This window comes from Epargyreus clarus, unplaced genomic scaffold, assembly GCF_041222505.1.
Source record: "Epargyreus clarus isolate Ecla_fem2 unplaced genomic scaffold, WU_Ecla_fem_2.2 ptg000012l, whole genome shotgun sequence".
Taxonomy (NCBI): Eukaryota; Metazoa; Arthropoda; class Insecta; order Lepidoptera; family Hesperiidae; genus Epargyreus; species Epargyreus clarus.
Genome location: NW_027332220.1, coordinates 7,058,546 through 7,081,269, shown reverse-complemented (window position 1 = coordinate 7,081,269; position 22,724 = coordinate 7,058,546). Strand labels below are relative to the sequence as shown.

The 22,724-nt window shown below is 35.6% G+C and overlaps 2 protein-coding genes across 2 annotated transcripts; both read left to right on the top strand.

Annotated features, from left to right (window-relative positions):
* Window positions 1-7,866: 7,866 nt before the first annotated feature.
* LOC140746249 (peptidoglycan-recognition protein LB-like) lies at window positions 7,867-10,908 on the top strand. The gene is made up of 4 exons (XM_073078315.1): window positions 7,867-7,942; window positions 8,382-8,592; window positions 9,361-9,479; window positions 10,691-10,908. The coding sequence occupies exons 1-4, from the start codon at window positions 7,867-7,869 to the stop codon at window positions 10,873-10,875; spliced, it is 591 nt and encodes a 196-aa protein (XP_072934416.1). The 3' UTR covers window positions 10,876-10,908.
* A 2,910-nt stretch (window positions 10,909-13,818) lies between these two features.
* Window positions 13,819-20,059, top strand: LOC140746246 (peptidoglycan-recognition protein LB-like). The gene is made up of 5 exons (XM_073078313.1): window positions 13,819-13,916; window positions 17,724-17,822; window positions 18,233-18,443; window positions 19,203-19,321; window positions 19,875-20,059. The coding sequence occupies exons 2-5, from the start codon at window positions 17,729-17,731 to the stop codon at window positions 20,057-20,059; spliced, it is 609 nt and encodes a 202-aa protein (XP_072934414.1). The 5' UTR covers window positions 13,819-13,916; window positions 17,724-17,728.
* The last annotated feature ends 2,665 nt before the right edge of the window (window positions 20,060-22,724 follow it).

The following is a 22,724-nucleotide window of genomic DNA, read 5'->3' as shown; positions in this document are numbered from 1 at the left end:
TTAACACATTTCCCGTAATTAATGGCTTGCGATCTTTTCTAAAGAGACTTCGGCCGCGATGCTGATCATAACAAGTTCTCGGACTATGTGTGGAAATACTTCGGCTGCAGTGCTGATCATAACAAGCTCTCGGACTATATCTGGTACTTCGGTTGCAGTGCTCGGCTGCGTTGCTGGTCATAACAAGCTCTCGGACTACATCTGGAAATACTTCGGCTTGGTTGTTCATCATCGCTGGCTTTTTTTAACTTCTGCAGTTGGCTACGAAGACCATCTAAAGTGCATTTATGGATAACTTCACTTTGTTTGTCTTCCTTTATCTGAAACTTACACATGAATCCTATGTAATTGTTCGTTTAATTAATTTTACATTATTTATCGTTTATGGGGTTTATTTCAAAGAAGTTAAATATATAAGGCTGTAGATAGGGCCTTATCAGTATTTTCATAAAAACGATCATCCTGGTTCATACTGACACCATTTCGAATTGGTGGTAATAAGTCAAGGATGATATTTTATTTCGCCATGACCACTATTTCTAAACCTCATTACATACGACGCACTTTTACAACATTGATATTATTGCGCTCAGACAAAGACAAAAAAAATATCCAAATAAGTTTAGTAGTAATAACCCTAAGAATAAGCCATGCCATAGGAATGTCAGGTTGTTAGAACATTTGGTCTGATTTTGTTATGGTGTTTTAAATACAATTTCAATTAATTTATGAAACTATTCAATAATGCACACCGCACCAGCTGGCTTGTATAACGATGTGAGTATCTTCAATTTAAAATTCATTGTAATATGAGACTGGTATGCATTTATATCATCAAAATAGAATTTCACACAGCATTTTAAGTACAAGACGTATGAATTTACTTAATATACGTTTGAATACGAATTAAAAATTAAAATTTGTAAGATTAATCGCGAGAACTAAAAGTAAAGTCAAGTTCAAATATCTATTCACAATATTTAATTCAAAACAGACATAATGTGCCGAATAGAAGAAGCAATATTGATATAAAACAAATAAAATTTTACAATATTATTTCTAAATACATTGGACCGACGAAAAAAGGCTTTTGTTATATTCCCCTTATCAGTTGCTAAGCAACGATTGTTGGTAAACATACTTCCAATTTCGCTGTCTTTAAATGTTTATTTACATGTGAAATGTGAAATTTGCGAAATTATGACGCCTCGATTTTTATGAAAAATGCAAAAAATACATCACGTAATTCAAAACAAAATAAAAATCAGTTGAAGCGAAAAAACGATTAAACTTGTATCGAACATTTTAAAACAGAATATTCACCATCTTAACATATTCATATATTTCAACATTCTTTCAGTATTAATTTACTTCATAAATTCATTCGACTATAATTTCAATTATCGTGTATTCTACATTATTTCTTTAAATCGTTTACAAAAAATAGCAAAAATAACATGACCTTTGAGCATCCATCATCCGTGGGCGTTGCAAAAACAGTATATTTTTGCAGTAATCCCACTTCTGAGCTATTAAAACGCTCAGAAGGAATTCCAGAAATACAATATATTCTTCCATAATCATCAACATTTACATTAATACATCTTTATCCACTATTATTTTATCATATCTCCATTATAAAAGACATTGCAAATATCAGCTGACATTTCATGACTCAAAGCAAGACTCCACATTCTAAAAAATATAATAGAAAAGTATTTAATAAGTGACGTAAAGTATTAACAACCAGCAATATAAATGGATCAATGCGATGTGCCTGTAACACTAGGGACTGTGTCTTTTTTATTTGAATAACGTCGTCCTTTTTTTGCACTCTTACCGCCCGCAACCTTTTAGTCGCCTCTTACGACAAGCAGGAGATACTGTAGCCCTATTCTGGTCCCGGAACTACAGGGACAGTGAATAACTTCGTCCTATTAAACAATTATGTCACAGTCATTTTATTTTTGGATTAATTGGTTTTAAATTCTGTTGCAAGATTTAATCCGCACTAACAAATGAACAAATAAGGCAAGTTAAACCAGAGCTTGTAAAAATAGGGGGTGGTAAAATCTTATGTCGATTGAAACACAAAGAATCATCAATTACACACTATTTAGCATTAAGCTACCATATAAACAAGTATTATAGTAGTATGATAGACATCACAGTGTTTTTAATCTATCTAATACCTTTAAACGAGCAATTCTTGTATGCATGCTTGTATGTTTTTTTTTAAATGTTGTATTTGGGGGATTTCGGGGGCGATAAATGTATCTATCTAGGTTTTATTTTCAGAAAATGTCGTTGTAACCGTATTTTCATTGAATAAAAACCTCCTACAATATCATTGAATACGAAGCTAATTTCGCCATCATTTTCCAAGTTAAAATAGCTCGGTCGGGAAATCAAGCGCCTTAAAACGCAGGAAACCCGGGTTTATATCTCGATCCGATTGTTTCTTTTATTTTATCTCTTTTTTTCGAGTTCCATCTTTTTGTGAGAAAAATAATTGCACACGCGACTTATTATTTCAAATAATCGGTATTTTTGTTTAATTATTACAACATCGAGCAAAGCTCGGTCATCCAGGTTCTAAATTCTTCAAAATATAAACATGCTCTTCCTTCCGACGCGTGTCAGCTTTTTAAATAAACAATTTACACGTTATGAGTGGCTTATTAGTTATATAACTCAATTTAGTCAATATGAGTAATCTTTATTGCGAAGTTAAATTAGCACAAACATAAATATCGCTCTAACTGTAGTTGAAATGGTACCTAATACCTATTATAAAACGGGGAATTTTCTACAGGCGACAACAATAACATTGTTTTCAATTAGGTACTTTTGTTATTGTTAAAGATAATCAATTTTAGATAGGTATAGACACTTATCTGCGTGTAAAATATAGGTTTAGGTATGCAAAAGTTCTTAATAAGTCTTTAATACGACGAATTAATGAATCTATCAATAAATTTTTACTGCAAGGGGATTCACTTATCTTTGCTAAAAATAATCCGGAATAATTTAATCCGAAATTAAGCTTGAAGGTGGTAGAATCCTTTTTTTTCTATCTAATAACAGCAGTGTTAGGCACTGCTGTGTTTCGGTTTGAAGGGTGTGGTAAGGGAGACAGACTTTTCTGAGGCGTTCCAGCTTAGCCCTCAGGGGTAGCGGCGCATCTGTGGCCGACCTCAGGTAGGAATATCCAATCTTATCTGGGGTTGATTACAGATGTCCATGGGCGGCAGTAGCCACTTACCATCAGGTGGACTGTATGCTCGTCTGCTACTCCTATATTATAAAAAAAACTACGTAATATTGTAATATTGTTAATAGATGATGGTGGTAGGACCTCACGTCTTTCGACGGTGGTAGAACTGCGTCACAGTGCAAATATCTATATCTTATACTGTGACTGCGTTACGCCTGACGTATTTCTGCCTGATAACAACACTGTAAAACGTTGCTGTGTTCCGGATAAGGGGTTTGGTAAGGGTGAGACACTTATACGAGGCATTCCAACTTTATATTATCAACTGGCAACTTATCGCTGACCGACTGCAGGTATGAACCTTATCTCAGAAAATATGTCTCTATTACCCTTCAAACCAAAATACACCAGCGCTTAACACTGCTGTTTGTAGACAGAAATTGATGTGGCGGTGGCCGGAGTTGCACCACAGAGGATTCTACCACCTTGAGTATGTATATTATTTACATACCCACTCGGTAAAGTAGTTCTCTTTATATCGGTAGGTGAATTGCATGTTCATCTGCTACTCCAATCGTATAAAAAGATTTGAAGGTGGTAGAACCCTTTGTGGTTCGACTCCGGTGGCACCACCGCCACACCTACTTTTGCCTAATAACAGCAGTGTTACGCGCTGCTTTGTTCCGGTTTGAAGGGTGTGGTAAGGGAGACATACTTTTCCGAGGCGTTCCAGCTTAGTCCTCAGGGGTAGCGGCGCATCTGTGGCCGACCTCAGGTAGGAATATCTATCCAATCTGGGGTTGATTACAGATGTCCATGGGCGGCAGGAGCCACTTACCATCAGGTGGACTGCATGCTCGTCTGCTACTCCTATATTATAAAAAAAAAAGATTACGCAATAAATACATTTTTGTTACCTTTACATACGTAGATCGGTATTTTTATACAATTCTACGGGATTTACTGAACGTAATTCGTAAATCTTGTAGGTACTTCATCAATTATAATATTATTTACCTCCGATACTATCTATGACATTATCAAGCTGTGTATATCGGTATTGATTACGAGTACATACATAAGAGCTTTTACGTAGGCGTGGAAAATAACTGATTTGTCTTTTTTCTTTGTCATTACCATCATCTTCAATTCATTACTGTCCCACTGCTGGACACGGGTCTCCTCTCAGAATGAGAAGGATTAGGCCATATTCCACCGCGCTGGCCAAGTGCGAATTTGTAGACTTCATATTCCCTTGAATTTTCTAAGATTTCTCAGATATGCAGGTTTCCTCACGATGTTTTCTTTCACCATTTAAGCAAGTGATAATAATTTCTAATACGTACATAATTCTGAAAAATCAGATGTGCGTGCCTGGGATTTGAACCTCGGACCCCACGATTAAAAGGCCGAGTTTTAACCAGTAGGCTATCACTGCTTTTACTTTGCAAACTGTTACAATTTTAACCATAAATTGGTAGTTATAAACGTACTCCTTTATACTATTTATAAGTAGAAATTACGAGATAGGAATTTGTATTATTATTTTATATCGAAGTAGCAAACTTCATATTAACAAATCAACAATCTCAAAAACTTAAACCAGTGGTTCTGAAGCTGATTACAAATGCGTTGACACTCCTGAGGACTACGGTGGTCTCCTTATATATAAGTCAAGCGGTATTCACACTCTTCTAGAATCAAAACGCAGAACTACTTTACGCTAGAAAATCTAGAAATAGGTGTGTCGGTAGTACCTCCCCGGTCGCCTTGTACCTACTGGTTCTATAACATTAAAAAATGTCACTTATCATCATGCATCTATGTTTGCTACTTAATATTATTATCTTATATATAAAATTCTCGTGTCACAATGTTAGTTACCATACTCCTCCGAAACAGCTTTACCGATTTTCACCAAATTTTATATGCATATTCAGTAGGTCTGAGAATCGGCTACTATCTATTTTTCATAACCCTATGTGATAAGGGTTGTTCACCATTAACATTTTTTTATTTATATGGCAAAACAACGATTGCCGGGTCAGCTAGTAATACTATATAAAGAAAAACATTATATTTCTACCATACCCCTTGAAAATAAAAGCAACTTCAACTACAAAAGTAGCTATAACTGATTATATTATACTACCATCAGTGTTGCCGAGTACCGGAACACGGAAACTTGACGGGAACGTAATTATGGATTCATATTGCCTAGAGTGAACCGCTTACCGCCAAAGTAAACTAGAGATTACCCTTGTCGCCTTCTTTATGGCGACAAATATTTTTTATCGTCGCTAAGGCTATATACTACTTTGATTAGTTATTTCTAGCAACGAAGTCGCTAATTTAGCTTTACTAAAGCAGCTTCGCCGCTGATTTGGAATCGCCCTTAACAAAGTTATTGTTACGCCCATTATAATGATCATTGCATTCAACTGCTTTCCAATTTTTTAGATGCTTTAGGGTGGTAATAAATTTGCACAAGCTTTGATTTAGTTTATCCTGAGCATTGCTTATAATGGTAATGATGTATATTTGGGATACATACAGGAGTTGGAAGCAAATCCGGACGTCCGAGTGGGTGCTTAAAGCCTTAAAAGCTTCCATTACTGTAACCAACTGTGTTATCTACTCTCTTATATGCAGTAAAATTAAAAAAATCTCTGCGAATTTTGTTTTGATTTGGCCCATTATATAATAAATATATATAAGAATAATATATAAGAAATAAGAATGTAATAATAAAAGAATAAATTAATATATTAAGGTGGGGAAGCTACTGAATCCATTAAAATGATCAACAATGACGTAATAAGGTAATATTTCTAATATAAAAACCGTTTACGCTACAACCAAAGATTAATATTAATTGGTTCCTGTTGCGCAGCGAAAACCTTTGATTAATTTCATTATTCAATGAAAAACGTTTAAATCAAAGAAGGTAATTCCCATTAAACCCTTATACCCGCGTAATATTGCGTCACACACAACGTTCGTTATCGAATTAAATATCTGCAAATAATCTTCCACCACCGATTCACTTATCGTAATACATTTGCATATATAAAACACTTGTCTATGCCATCCTTATTAATTAGGTAGCAGATTGGAGAAAAGGCGGACGCGTTTTTATAACATTTTAATTAAAAACATTGAAAAGGTAAGTCCATTATTTATTATTTGATGATTAATGATGATATTAATTATCCTCAACCATTTCAGTGTAATTTTATTTTAAAATTATATTTAATTTTAAAAAGTACTTCACATGCTTTAATTTTAAATTTTATTAATTAATAATTTATAATTTTTAAATGTATTTGACTATTATTATGACTATGACTATTATTATACTGCGATAAAATATTTACGATTTAAATTTTACTATTCAACATAGCTTTTTATACATTTTTCATATATTAAAACAAAAAAAAAAACATGTAACTTAAAACCTTAAAAGGCAAAATCCCTTAAGAACAGAAATCACACAATCACAGAAGGGCACAATACCCTAAATGACTTTAAAAAATACATTTTAAATAAAGCCTCGTACATAAATTATTGTATTAATAGTAATAAATAAATTCTTTGTTTAAAATCATACATAACGAAATCAATAAAAATAAATAATTAAGGATAATAACGATTAATCTTATCAATGCGTGTATACTTCAATCAAAATTTTGCATTGATTTGATGTTATCTGTACGCACGAAATAAGATATTTACCAAATATTTTTATATAACAATCCAGCTACTTAAAAATTTAGTATAGAGGACGGAATAAACTTACTATTCTCGTGATTAATACTCGATCTATCTGATATTTTTCCTAACAAAGTTTTGAATTTGACAATTGCTGAGTACTAAAAATGGTTAAATTCCAATCTTTGGTAGGCCAAAATGTGATAGATTGAATATTAATTATATACAGTACATGAGTAGTGATACAGTAGTGGTTAAATTAGCAGTGATAGCCTAGTGGTTAAGAAACTCGACCTCTCGATCGAGGGGTCCGAGGTTCAAATCCCAGGCCTCACCTCTGATTTTTCAAAGTTATGTGCGTATTAGAAATTAATTGTCACTTGCTAAACGGCGAAGGAAAACATCTTGAGGAAATCTGCATGCCTGAGAGATTTATAAAAAAAAAATCTCAAAGGTATGTGAAGTCTACCAATACGCACTTGGCCAGCGCGGTGGACTGTGGCCTAATCCTTCTCATTATGAGAGGCGACCCGTGCCCAGCTGTGGTACAGTAATGGGTTGAAGATGATGTAGCAACCATAGACTTAGAAATTTTTCGCTACGCTATATATCTATGGTAGCAACTGAATACGAAAAACGTGATATACCAATCTGTAACAACTAAAACTCGTATTTTCGATACCGACTGAACGCAGTTTACCAAAATGTGATGCAGCTTCAATGCATTCGCCAAAACGGTCGCCGATTTCAAGTCTCCTAGAGCTTTTAGTAATTTTATTTTCGTTATAAATCCATTTCTGTTTATACTATGATTTTAATACACATACACATACCTTTCTAGTGAAGAAAAATTACAAAAACAAACTTCTTTGAATTGTTATCCTTTACAAATAGCCTGCCATGCTTGTATTAAATTATTTCTATATTATTTCAGTACAATGACGAAACTGGTATTATTTTCCATAGTATGCTTAATTCCAAGCATCTTCAGTTTTCCAGCTCCAAAAAGCTACGGTAAGAACTTTTTGATAAATATAACTTTTATAGCTAAGGGTAAAAACGGAACCTATTTAAGCCTAAGCTGTCCGCCTGTCATAGGGTTCTATCTCTTGAACCGACGTAAATAGACAGTTGAAATATTAAGTTCCACTCATACTTGGCTGATTATCATTTTACATTTAAAAGTACAAATCATGGAACCACCCAGGAAACAAATCTCACTTATATTTTTCTTAATGTACGTAATCTCACTTATTTTTTTTAACTTACGTTACATAGTAAAGAAATCTGTTTTTGAGAAATCTCTAAAAACATAATTTTTTCACCTGTATGAAACCTACCGCTCTCGGCCAGCGTGATGGAGTTCCAAAACCCTTCTCATTCTGGCAGAAAACCTGAGCGTAAAACTCCTAGGTATATCCATAAAAATCAAAAAATCTTCATTTTATTTCAGTGTACGACAATTTCCCATTCGTGTCCCGAGAGGAGTGGGGGGCAAGACCGCCGACCAGCGTCATAAACCTGAATCTCCCGGTGCCTTACGTGATCATCCACCACACCTACATCCCTGGCGCATGTTTCTCTGTCGAACAATGCTCTGCCTCTATGAGGGCTATGCAGAATAACCACCAACTGACGCAACAGTGGGAAGATATTGGTTACAAGTGAGTTTTATGCGGTTATTTTGTCTGAAGCAATCTTCATTAGGTTTTTACGATCATGCAGTCCACCTTATGATAAGTCGCTACGGCCATCCATAGACATCTGTAAACAACGACCGATAAGATTAGATTCCTACCCGAAGTTGGCAACAGATGCGTTGCTACCCCTGAGGACTAAGTTGGAAAGCCTCGAATAACTATGTCTCCGTTACTACGCCATGGAAACCAGAATACAGCAGTGCCTAACACTGCTTTTATTGGGCAGAAATAGCTCTGACAGTGGTACCGCCGGAGTCGAACCACAGGGGGTTCTGCCACCTTCGTTTAAATTACTATCTTAAACTTTTTACCCGACCCCGAGGGTACTGACAGTTCTAAAAAAACATGTGAGCCGTCACGGGACGCCTGGCAGATGTGAAACATCGACATTATTTTGTAAAAGTAATATGCAGAAAAGAACATATTGTGATAGGAACTAAATATGTCATAATGATAAAATAAAATATTACGATTTTTGCGCACGGCATGCGTCGCCACGCCAGAAATCGGTTTTACGTGCGGCTATAGATGTTTCACATCAAAAAGTCTACAAATGCACACATGGCCTGCGGGGTTGACTATGGCCTTAACCTTGTCATTCTGGCACGTAGACCCGTGCCCAGAAGTGGAACAGTTGATAGACAGTATAAAACAAAAAACTTAAATCTTGTCTACATTTAACACATAATTATTGAGTAAACATAATATACCTAATTATGTTTATCATTTCAGTTTCGCGGTGGGCAGTGATGGTGTCGTGTATGAAGGACGAGGCTGGGAGGCTGTCGGAGCACATGCTTTTGGATACAACAGCAGAAGCATTGGCATCGCTCTTATTGGCGACTGGGTTTGTAAGTATTACTCCATTTATTACATTATCAATATATTATTTTCGAAACGGTTGCCGAAAATATTTTGTAGTTAGGAATGCTACAACTACGTTAAATTGTAAATATTGGGGCACGAGCCATTTGTATCTTTTTAAGTTTACATATATACGAAATCCTTAAAATCCCAAAATTTGGATGGAATTCCGTACTTAATCTATCATGCAGTTCACTTTGAACTGTATGCCTCTGTGGTTTAATTGTGGAGGCATACCTATTTCTATCTAATAACAGCAATGTTAAGCTCCGTTCTGTTCGACGGCGTTCCAATTTAGTTTTACTTCAATATTAAAACACATTCTTACACGTTATAGTTCCACCTCGTTCCACTGTATCTTTATCGGTATTTTTTGGGATTTATTGAGCAAAATTAGCTGATATTTGTGAGTTCTTTAAAAATAATCTCAAAGATATGTGAAGTCTACCAATACTTGACTAGCGCCGTCGTCTGAGGCCTGAACTTCTCTCTCTCTACGAGAAAACCTGTGCGCAGCCATACGATCATAAATTGGCGATGAGGGGTACTTTTAGGAAGATTATTATCAACAATAATTTAATTTATAATTGACTCATACATAACATACGATAGTGCTTTCACGTATAAAATCAGATAATCTTAGGTACCTACTTAAAATTAAAATTATCGCTATATTTACAATTATTATCGATTAATAAGATAGGTATGCGCTTCCAGCTTATTATCTGATTGATTGCAAAGATGATACGACAATAATTGATTATGTTATTAAATGTGATAAAATCCAAATTTTGGGCTATAAATAACCTTGCTTTTTTCGATCTTGAAGATAGAAAGTTGTGTATAGTAATTAAAAATAACAGTCATTATGTAACACACATTAAATGTATGTACGAGTACTTATTTCAATTTGTCAAATGTTATAGTAGTAGTATATAGTTTTGGCAAAAGGATCTTTTAAAAGATTTAGCAGTAATGTGCCATGTACTCGAGTCTTTATAATTTGTCACCCTTCTACTACTAAATTTAATTTTTGACAGTAATTATACGATAGGAATTTCTTAGGCATAGATGACCATGGGCGGCAGTAGCCACTTACTGTCAGGTGGACTACATGCCCGTCTTCTACCCCTATATTATATAAAAGTAATAGTTTAAGAAAGAAGAAAAATTTTTCATACCCAAATTTGTTTCACAGCTGTCCTCCCTCCAGCAATTCAAATGGAGACCACCAAGCGGTTGATCGAAGAAGGCTTAAGACTGGGTTACATCAGTGAGAACTATGACCTTATTGGTCACAGACAGGTCAGAAACACGGACTGCCCCGGACAAGCTCTGTTCGAGGAGATCACAACCTGGGACCGCTTCCAACCTAACGTTTAACTCATGAGGCTCCTATTTCTAAGTTACCTACTAAGAAACGATCTAAGTCACGTAATAAATAAGAATTGTAAATATATATATATTTTTTCATTTTTTCTAGCCTTCACCTTTGCACTTTTTGTTTAAAACTTTCAGTTAAATAAATCAGAATCCTTCAAAAAACCAGAATTCTTCTAAAAAATAATTAATAATTAATATTTTTGTACTCTAAATATCTATTCTGAATTTAAATTATTTTAGTAAATCCTTTGATGGTAAAAAGTTATTCCATATTTTTTTTTCTCCGTAAAGCATACTCTAAGTTTATTTAACTTTTCATTATCACTACCAAGTAAACTAACATGTAATAATCACTAGTTGAAAAATTAACTATTTAAAACCATTAAAAATGGAAAAAAACGCAATGCAATCGTATTTATAGGACATCCATATGTTACAAAACTTCTAGACGCTCTAGAATCCTGCGTATTGCACATTTTGCCCGCGACATGCACATCTGCATTCGAAACCTACTTAACATTTCGTAGGATATATTATTAGAACATTCGAGACAATAAATCTCAGCTAGTAACGCTCTATCGAGCATTAGGCCACATAGGCGCGGCAACATGATGTAGACATAGATTTATAAAACGCACAGATCCCCCTTCGTAATAGAAGCCGATTTGTTAACTATTTTGATTTTTTTTTATATATTTTAGTTTATTTGAATTTACATAGGCCCTCCTCTGGGTCATGGTAGGTCACTTGTTATGAGTTATTAGTCTTTCTTAGAGATCCCTACCCAAAGGGTAAGAACGGAACCCTAATACTAAGACTCCGCTGTCAGTCCGTCTTTTCGTCTGTCACAGGGCTCTATCTCTTAGTTCCTGTAGTCCTGGGACTATAGTAGGGCTACGGTATCCCTTGCCTGTCGTAAGAGGCGACTAAAAGCGGCCTTCGCCTTCGGGGGTTCCGGGTCGCAAGAGTGGAAGCTCGAACCGTCCAACAAGCGACCTCTGGAAGGACGACGGTATGTGCGGTCGTATATCGTCGTAAACACCAGATGATGTGGGAGGAATGTAAATTGATTCTCCCAGGGCAGAGTCCCATAGGGGCATCGCGCTTGGAGGACTCCGGTTGTTCCATCGGAGATTCCGCAGTTCTCCACCAAGCGCTAAGGACGGCTACCGTGGGGTTTAAGTGTGCTAAAAATCCCACATAACCCGGCGTCGAATCCTATTGCGTCGAGTACATTTTAAAGGTTTTCCTTTCTTGAACAGAAGAAAGGCACCATCTGCAATTTTCAATCTGTGGTCGCAACGAAAATGCAGGCGCGGCCGGAAGAACGGCGCCGCAATCTGCGACTCCATTACTGGGAGACGTATTAATTATTTTAAATTATATTATAGTTCACTACGAAGACAATGGTTGCGCTTAATCGATCATATTGTTGTTACAAGGACAATCATTGTCAACTCATAATGTCTCTGTCTCATTGGGCACGGGTCTCTCAGAGTGAACATTTAGGTTATAATCCACCGCGCTGGCTAAGTACGAATTAGTAGACTTAAACTATCCTTAAGATTTTTTAACTATTTATCAGTATTTTCCTTCACCTTTTAACTTCCCAGGGGATTTACCTTCACAGGGGAAATTTGACCACAGTTAGAAAGTTACAAACTTAATGAATTATTGTAAAGTCCGGTATATACACTTCGCTACCCCCGCGGCGGAGAGAAATCTATGCAGGATTAGCCTACTAAAAAATTAACCAAGTGCGACGGTTTTGGAGGGTCATGACCCCTGTTACCCACCCTCTCTGGCACCGCGCCTGTCCTCGGACCCCTCAATTGACAGGTCGTGTTCGTAACCACTACGCTGTCACGGCTGAATCTGAGAACAAATAGAACAGGATGAAGAATGTTTATGACGTTCAAAATGCTAATTTTACTTATTTATTTCATGTTATCCATCAACTAATATATTATCATATCTAATCATTAGAACCCAATACAAAATAATTAGCTTGCGTATTGGTATTTATTAACTCTTATCATTAAATTATACTGAATAAAATGAATAGTAAAAAAACTTTTTTAGAATAAGAGGGAGTACGTTTAAATCAAATTACATAATTAAACACAGATGGGGACCGTAATGATGAACCATTTTTTAAAATATAGAACAGCAGACGAACATGCAGTCCACCTGATGGTACGTGGCTACTGCCGCCCATAGACATCTGTAATCAACCTCAGATACGATTAGATATTCCTAACTGAGATCAGCCAAAGATGCGCTGCTTCCCCTGAGGACTAAGCTAGAACGCTTCGGAAAAGTATGTCTTCCTTACCACACCCTTCAAACCAGAACGCAGCAGCGCTTAACACTGTTGTTATTAGGTAGAAATAGGTGTGCTGCCCCTGGAGTTGAACCACAAAGGTTTCTACCGCCTTAAACAAGAGACTCGCAGATCTTAATTTATTATATGTCTTTTATTTTTGTAATTGTCTATCTATAAAGTGTGTATCTGTAAAAAAAAACATAATAATCAACAAATATTTTACTGCAACTTTTGCGCGAGAATACATACACACATATGTTTTTAGAACGCAGTCACTGACCCTTCTCTTTAGTGACTTCGAAAAAGGAGGATGTACTAAGTCCGGCTGTATTACATTTCTCTGATATATAAATATCAAAGTATGTATGTGAGTGTGTATGACAAGATTACACAAAATACAACAACACCCATCAAATTACTAAAACAAACGAGTTCAGGTAAAGGTAATTACCCGGCAATGTGGACCCTATACGCAACAGTGACGTAACCGATCATCAATCGTAATACGTAGAATATCTGGCCCCCAAATCTCTAGTAAAGAACCGATAGCCTTATCACATCGTTTCACTCCTTATATATAGGAAAAATCTGCGATTCTTAGCACTGATCGTAAGATACAACGTAATACGGTCGCGAGTTTAGTTTATTTAGCCTAAGTATAATTAATACGAAATCTACCTCTGCAAGTATTTAAACCAATCTACCTCTTATTTAGGTAAGTCTATAATTTCTTCTAATTTCATAGTTTCTATTTATTATTGTTATCTTAAGAAATAGATGATTGGTGATTAGATATTAAAATATAAGTATTAATTACAAAAAATTGGTCTATACGATTGTGTTATTCAATATGTTCATTTTTATAACTTTTGATTGCTATTAATATTTATTTATGTTAATTATTTATGTATTATATTTACTTATGTATTTATGTTAATTATTCAAATTGTAATTTTTATCAATCATTGTTCATTAGTGTAATTGGAGTAATCCGTACTAATTGACTAAATAAATAAATTATTGTTATTCTATGCCACTTACTTATAAATGGTAATTTCAATAATTACAAATCTGTGAATATTCTTAGTTAAAATGATATATATTTTATTTTTATTAATATAAATCATATGTATCTAGTTTTACTCCTCCGAAACGGCTCTACCGATTTTCACCAAATTTTATATTCATATTCAGTAGGTCTGAGAATCGGCTACTATCTATTTTTCATACCCCAAGTGATAAGGGTTCACCCTTAACATTTTTTTATTTATATGGCAACACAACGTTTGCCGGGTCAGCTAGTTATGTTTAAAATTGTAATAAGTAAGCTTTCAATGAAGGTGGTAGCACCCTTTGTGGTTCGACTCCGGCGGCACCACCGCCACACCTATTTCTGCCTAATAACAGCAGTGTTAGGCGCTGCTGTGTTCCGGTTTAAAGGGTGTGGTAAGGGAGACAGACTTTTCCGAGGCGTTTCAGCTTAGTCCTCAGGGGTAGCGGCGCATCTGTGGCCGACCTCAGGTAGGAATATCTAATTCTGGGGTTGATTATAGATGTCTATGGGCGGCAGTAGCCACTTACCATCAGGTGGACTGCATGCTCGTCTGCTACTATTATATTATAAAAAAAAAATACTAGAACGTTGCCATAATTAAATGCTTTATTTACGCTTTACATCTTACGACACGTGTACTTCCTACTCGAGATACATTACTATTAGTATACTAGGATAGTGATGTACTTATAGGTACGAGTAGCTTTAATAATATCGCATTTGCAATTGTTATCATATCAATCAATGAATGCTTCTAAATTGTGACGTAAGACTTTTTAGGGTTCCGTAACCCAAGGGTGAAAACGAAACCCTATTACTAAGCCTCCGTCGGTCCGTCAGTACATCTGTCACTGGCCTCTATCTCCTAAACCGTAATAGATAGACACTTGAAATTTTGAAAGAGTGTGTATTAGGATGGTTGCTATAACAAAACCTACTAAGAATAAAAAATAAGTTATATAAATGGGTGTCGCCATACAAGAAACCGCTATTTTTCGGCGATTTTCGCTTTATTTATTAAACCGCAGCAGGAAGATTGTTCAAATTTTAACAATGCATGTACTTCAATAGCTGCTATAATAACAAATACAAAAAATAAAAATTAATTAAAACAAAAATTAATATTGAAAATTTGGTGGTACGGATCCCTTCGTGCCCGTGTTCAACTTGCACTTGGCCAAGTATTTCAGTATAAAGTCCTTACATCAAGTACATGTTATAGTCACGTGTACTCAAAACGTGATTAACCCGAAACCACGTGCTTGAATGACAAAGACGAAAAGGTTATAAAGTTATAATGTATGCGTTATTATATACAAATGCCAAATTCTTAAATCTTGAATATTCAATTTTGTTTTACAAAATACTAGCATTCGAGAATTCTCTCTTGCCTTGTCCTTACTCTATCTTACAGAACGAGATAAATAATAATATAAACATCATCATCATCAACAACCCATTACTGTCCCACTGCTGGGCACGGGTCTCCTCTCAGAATGAGAAGGTTTAAGCCATAGTCCACCGCGCTGGCCAAGTGCGTATTGGTAGACTTCACATGCCTTTGAGATTTTTTTTTATAAATCTCTCAGGTATGCAGGTTTCCTCACGATGTTTTCCTTCACCGTTTAGCAAGTGATAATTAATTTCTAATACGCACATAACTTTGAAAATCAGAGGGATTGGCCTGGGATTTGAACCTAACTTAACCTAAGCGATAATATAACAAGCGATAATATACCTACCTAGAGAACCTAAACGATAATATAAACAAATATCTATAAAACAATTATATAAAATACTAGCTGACCCGGCAAACTTTGTACTGTCTCAAAATCTATTGAGCAAATATATCTCATATAATATAAAATATAGCCTATGTTACTCGTGGATAATGTAGCTTTCGAATGGTGAAAGAATTTTTAAAATCGGTCCAGTAGTTTTTGAGCCTATTCATTACAACCAAACAAACAAAGTTTTCCTCTTTATAATATTAGTGTAGATTTGTTTACGAACACTAAAAAATAAGAAAATTTCGGACGTACGATTCGTACTTGGCCAATTGATAACTCAAGATTAAAATTTGAGACACGTCACAATACAAATATCTGCATAATGAAAGCAGTGTGGTAGACATACTTTTCCGAAGCGTTCCAGCGTAGTCCTCAGGGGCAGCGGCGCATCTGTGGCCGACCTCATGTAGGAATATCTAATCCTATCTGGGGTTGATTATAGATGTCTATGGGCGGCAGTAGCCACTTACCATCAGGTGGACTGCATGCTCGTCTGCTACTCTTATATTATAAAAATATCTGGAGTTCATTGTAGATGTCCATGGGCAGCTTACATTCAAGTAGCCTGCATGCATTTGTACCTTTTCTTTTAAAAAAGATAAATGTTCAATTTTTGTGTGGGCGGAGCAACAGGTAAAAACTGTACCTACTTTAGATAAAAAATATTATTGTAAATAACTACTTATTATAATCTTATCGTCACAAATCGTAAATTATACCTATACTTCATTTTGATTAAAATCTCAAGTGGATAAGGTATATTCTCGAAAATTAGACTAAATTAACAAATCAACAAATTGGAATTAGATTTCTAGTCGATAGTTGATTATAGTATTTTTTGTTAACATGATTCATTTTCTTTAAAATAATCACTACAAAGAAGTAGTTTTTTACGTAAAAATAGAAATAATGCACTGATTAGATAGTCTAAATTAGGAATTTTATTTAACGATTGGGGAAAAACGTAGGAAAAATAAATTTCACCTTAAGTGCCTCTATTTTAAGGCCCTTCTACTCTTAACTATATAAAAAATATATAACATGTAAAACAAAGAATCAAGTAATGAGGAGTTTTTGAGAAAATCGCGGACGTACAAATTAACCAACATACAAATATAGCGGTGGAATACAGAGCCTCTTTTTTGAAGTCGTTTAAAAAGCATTTGTTATTTTAAATTTATCGCTGTAATAAAAAAGGTAATTCACACTCCTACACCACATTACATGCATTATTCTATATTCCCTCGATTTAGTATAGCGAACGCCTCCGCCAATGAACAATATATTTTAAAATAAATGAAGTACATATAAATAATAGAATAACCCCGGACAGATACTAGTTATTCACCGAAGCCTTGCTAGGAAGTGTTATTATGTATGCTCTTGTTATATATTGGCCTTAATCACCATAGTTAGAAATTCGCCTTAAACAAAATTACTAGAAAGACATCCGATCCTGCACCGCCGCCGTGCCGTAGGAACGCTGACTCCGCACCACCGCTCCGTTTCCACCGTACAGTCCCGAACATGGGAATTCGGAATTAGGTTAGATTTAATCCAAAACATGTAACATTTTGTTTTGATTAAATACGTTTATATAAGTAATTCTTTCTGTATCCTGGCTGCTGCATCCCGACGCATTATATAACTCTCTCATTCAATAATTGTTTATTTTCAGAAACAATGGCATTAAGTACTAAACAAGCAGGTGTTACGTTGGTTGTGCTCTGCTGTTTAACACCAAGTGTAATGAACTTACCACACCCCAGAAATTACGGTAAAAACCTTCAATATATATTTTCTTTTTTTTAATGCAAATTTTACAGCAGTAACACTTTTTGTAGTTTGATTCAGTAGGCACGATCGCTAACCTATTACGGCCATAAACACTATTTTCGTGTTTGAACTTTTTTTTACTCTTGTATGTCCCGCTAATCGAATGGTAGGTGCGAATCGGTAGACTTCACATACCTTTGAAAACTTTTTGTTTTAGTTTACTCACGTATGCCGGTTTCCTCACGATTAAGCACCGTCTAAACAAGTGATTAATTCCTAATACGCACATAACTTTAAAAAATCAGAGGTAGATGCATGGGATTTCAACCTCGGACTCCTCGATCAAGAGGCCGAGTTTCTTAACCACTATGCTATCACTTGATTCTACTTCATAAATACATAATGTTACAGAATATGACACATTCGTCTTCTACAATCGGGAACAATGGGGAGGCCGGGAAGCGACTGGTGTCACGGAAATGGTGACGCCAGTGCCATACGTGGTCATCCACCACAGCTATGAACCCGGTGCTTGCTTCTCGTTCGAGGAGTGTACGGCTGCTATGCGGTCCATGCAGAACTTTCATCAGATACATCAGGGATGGACAGATATTGGTTACAAGTAAGATAACATAATCATCATCATCAAAATGAGAAGGATTAGGCTATAGCCCACCGCGCTGGCCAAGTGCATATTGGTAGACTTCACATACCTTTGAGATTTTTTTTATAAGTCTCTCAGGTATGCAGGTTTCCTCACGATGTTTTCCTTTGCCGTTTTAGCAAGTGATAATTAATTTCTAATACGCACATAATTTCGAAAAACCAGAGGTGCCTGGGATTTGAACCTCGGACCCCTCGATCGAGAGGCCGAGTTTCTTAACCACTAGGCTATCACTGCCTAGTTAACATAATACGTGTAAAGATTTGAAGGTGGAACCTATTGTGGTTCGACCAACACACCTGTTTTGTCATATGACAACAGTGTTAAGCGATCTGTCTTCTGGTCTGAAGGATGTGGTAACAGATTTTCATAAGAGGTAGTAGTCATTTACTGTTTGTGGACTGCTTATGTGCAGCCCCACACTAAAACTATTCAATATGCGTATCGTGGTACCTACCCAAAATTCAGAAAAGTAATATAAAAAAAAGTATTCGCAGCAGAAAACAGGGATTATTAATAAATATATTTTTGAGTATATTTTTAATTATTTTTCTATAATTCAAAGATCTTGCAAAGTTATCAATATTAACCCATTATAGTCCCATTGCTAAGCATAGACGTTGCATAGTCCACGCTAGCAAACTGTGATTTGATTGATCTTACAAATATTTAAGAATTTATTTATAGAACTTAAAAAACTGTTTAATGCTGTTTCAGTTTCGCAGTGGGCAGCGATGGCGCGGTATACGAAGGTCGTGGCTGGGACAGGGTCGGTGCTCACGCTGTCGGCTACAACGTTAGGAGCATAGGAATCGTTTTAATAGGCGACTGGGTTTGTAAGTAGAGAACTAATATTTACGATTACAAGCCATAGAAGAAAGTTGATGTTTCAAACGGCTGAACAGATCTTTAATCATAACAAAGAACAATTACAATCAAGTCACAAATACACACTCTGTAATTTCAAGTGTCTTTATTCTGTATTACGGATCAAGACAGAGTCATTGCTGCTTAAACTCGTTTATCCATTATTGGTGGGCATGAGTCTCTTCTCAGAGTGAGAGAACTTTTAAGTCCGACATGCTGGCCAAGTGTGCATTGGTAGATTTCACACGCCCTTGAGATATTCAACTCAACATAATTAAACTCAACTCAAACGTAACCTACGTTTGAGTTGAGTCCTTAAAATATTTCCTTACGTCTTTAAAGCAAATCATAATAAATAAATAAAAAGACTTCAAAAAATCAGAGGTCTGAAAATGAGAGGGAGAGTGCCTGAGTGTCAAACCTTGTACTGCCAGATTGAGTGACAGAATTTCAATCTACTAGGCTATAGACAAATGAAGCTGTCCATAAAACTACTAACTAAAGCTAATTCCTCTATTACAGCTGAAGTCCCACGTCTAAAACAGCTGGTAACCGTGAAGAACCTGATAAACGAAGGTGTGAGGCTCGGGTATATCAGCCCAGAGTACGACCTGATTGGGCACCGGCAGGTCAGCGCCACCGAGTGCCCCGGGCAGGCGCTCTTCGAGGAGATCACAACCTGGGACCGCTTCCAACCCACCGTTTAACTAACTGACTGATTTAATTTATTGATAGAATAAATATTGTTTAAGTAAATTGTGTTTTTATTGTTTTACGTTCTTTGTTTTTGTTAGAAGTAAGACTGATTTTATAGTATATTTGTAACACATTTGTGAAATGACACGATTTTGCATCTTCCTCAATTTTCATTAACAGTAGTATCCATAACAGAATCATAACAGTAGTATGAAGGTGGTAGAACCCTTTGTGGTTCGACTCCGGCGGCACCACCGCCACACCTTAAACAATAAACTTTGCATGACAGATGATTTACAGTTGATTGAGAAGATTATAAAATTAAATAATAGGGTATATGATTGATTGTAAAGATATTAATTAATTCGGCCTGTCGATGAGGTGGTGGTCTGAGATACAAAGTCAGGTCAGATCTGATTTGTCAGTAAGCCTGCTTTACAGATGAAGGAAAATCGTCGTGAGAAAACATGAGAGTTCCTAAAAGTTGCAATTCCTATGTTAGTGCTTACATCTATTTACCTACTTACATAGCATTCAAAGAAAAATATTTATTGTTCAACATTTTCCCGCTAGATGTCGTTGATAGTCTCATAAATTTAAAATCAATAACAGACTGCGGGATAACTTGTTTTTTCTTAAATTTCAATATATCTAATATATATTGATAGTTAAAATATAAAATTTTATCACGAAGCTAAGTGTTATATTAGGTACTGGAGGCAATTTCTTTTGCTTTATACTCGTAAGACACGAAGTAACCTTTAAGGTTTTTTATTGAAACATAATTGTTTTTTAACATGTAACAATATTTATTTTTGTATTCACTACTTTCATCGACTATTACAAAAATATAACTATATTGTTTTATTACTTTTAAGCGATTTGTACAAATTATTCAGTATTACTACAGACTAATAATCTATGCTACAGACAGACTGTATCTATTTTAAAAATCAAAAGTGATAAGGACATGTATTTTGTAAAGAATTAATTGAATAGGTGCTATAAAATTTGAAATTATAATATTTTATTATGTGGGTTAGATCTCGTGTATTTTTGCAAATACAGCATCAGAACTGAAAATGAGAATCTGTAAAATAACCAATATATTACAAAAAAAATATTTAGCCATACATCATATGTGAGGGCGCATATTTTTTTTTTATATAGGAGTAGCAGACGAGCATGCAGTCCACCTGATGGTAAGTGGCTACTGCCGCCCATGGACATCTGTAATCTACCCCACATAGGATTAGATATTCCTACCTAAGGTCGGCCACAGAGGCGTCGCTACCCCTGAGGGCTAAACTGGAACGCCTCGGAAAAGTATGTCTCCCTTACCACATCCTTCAAACCAGAACACAGCAGCGCTTAACACTGCTGTTATGAGGCAGAAATAGGTGTGACGGTAGTGCCGCCGGAGTCGAACCACAAAGGGTTCTACCACTTTCAATGTATGAGGGGGCACATTTAGGAGGGGCGACAGTTGAAACATTACTGATAGTTTGAAACTTACCTGAATTATGTACACAACTTACATATGTACTCATGTTCACTGGGGGCATCAAAAGTGATACCTTTTCATAAGTAATTCAGTGAATACTAAGAAATTTCATTTAAAATAAATATAATTCAAAAACTAAAAAACACGCTTTTATAATAAACTTAACTAAAAAGTAGAAAATAATTTTCAATCTAGGAATCAAGTAAGGAACAGTAAATAGTATAATTGTGGAAAAAGTGTGGGGTGCTTTTCGAAAACTGATAAGTGGAGCACCCCACGCTTTTTTCAACAATACCAGACAATTGCGAGTTACGAGTAAACACGCGTGGAGAAGGTTCCGTAGGTACATTTAAACACTGTTAATGAAAAACATGTACTTACTCCCATACGTAGCGTATGTAAAAATAATGATGTATACCAACTGAAAATGTATAGTAATACATCTAAATTGCAGCAGTGATAGATAGCCTAGTGGTTAAGAAACGCGGCCTCTCGATCGAGGGGTCCGAGGTTCAAATCCCAGGCACGCACCTCTGATTTTCAAATTTATGTGCGTATTAGAAATTAATTATCACTTGCTTAAACAGTGAAGGAAAACATCGTGAGGAAACCTGCATACCTGAGAGATTTATAAAAAATCTTAAAGGTATGTGAAGTCTACCAATACGCACTTGGCCAGCGCGGTGAACTATGGCCTAATCTTTCTCATTCTGAGAGGAGACCCGTGCCCAGCAGTGGGACAGTAATGGGTTGATGATGATGATGATGACATCTAAATTAGGGATGATCTTCGACGATACCGGGTAGTGGTTCAAAGGTAACTTGAAAGATTAGACCCTACTACAAAGCAAGCTAAAATTATATAAAAGCTCGTTATAATAAAAAAAAAATGTGAGCCGTCACGGGACGCCTGGCAGATGTGAAACATCGACATTATTTTGTAAAAGTAATATGCAGAAAAGAACATATTGTGATAGGAACTAAATATGTCATAATGATAAAATAAAATATTACGATTTTTTTCCAGATAACGATGACTACTTATTGAATAAACATTTATTTTCATTAAATACAAAAAATTACGAATTTATTTCAAATCGTGACTACTTAATTCGTTTAATGAATCGCACAGTCGATTGCGCATGGCGACGCGTCGCCACACCGTACACACT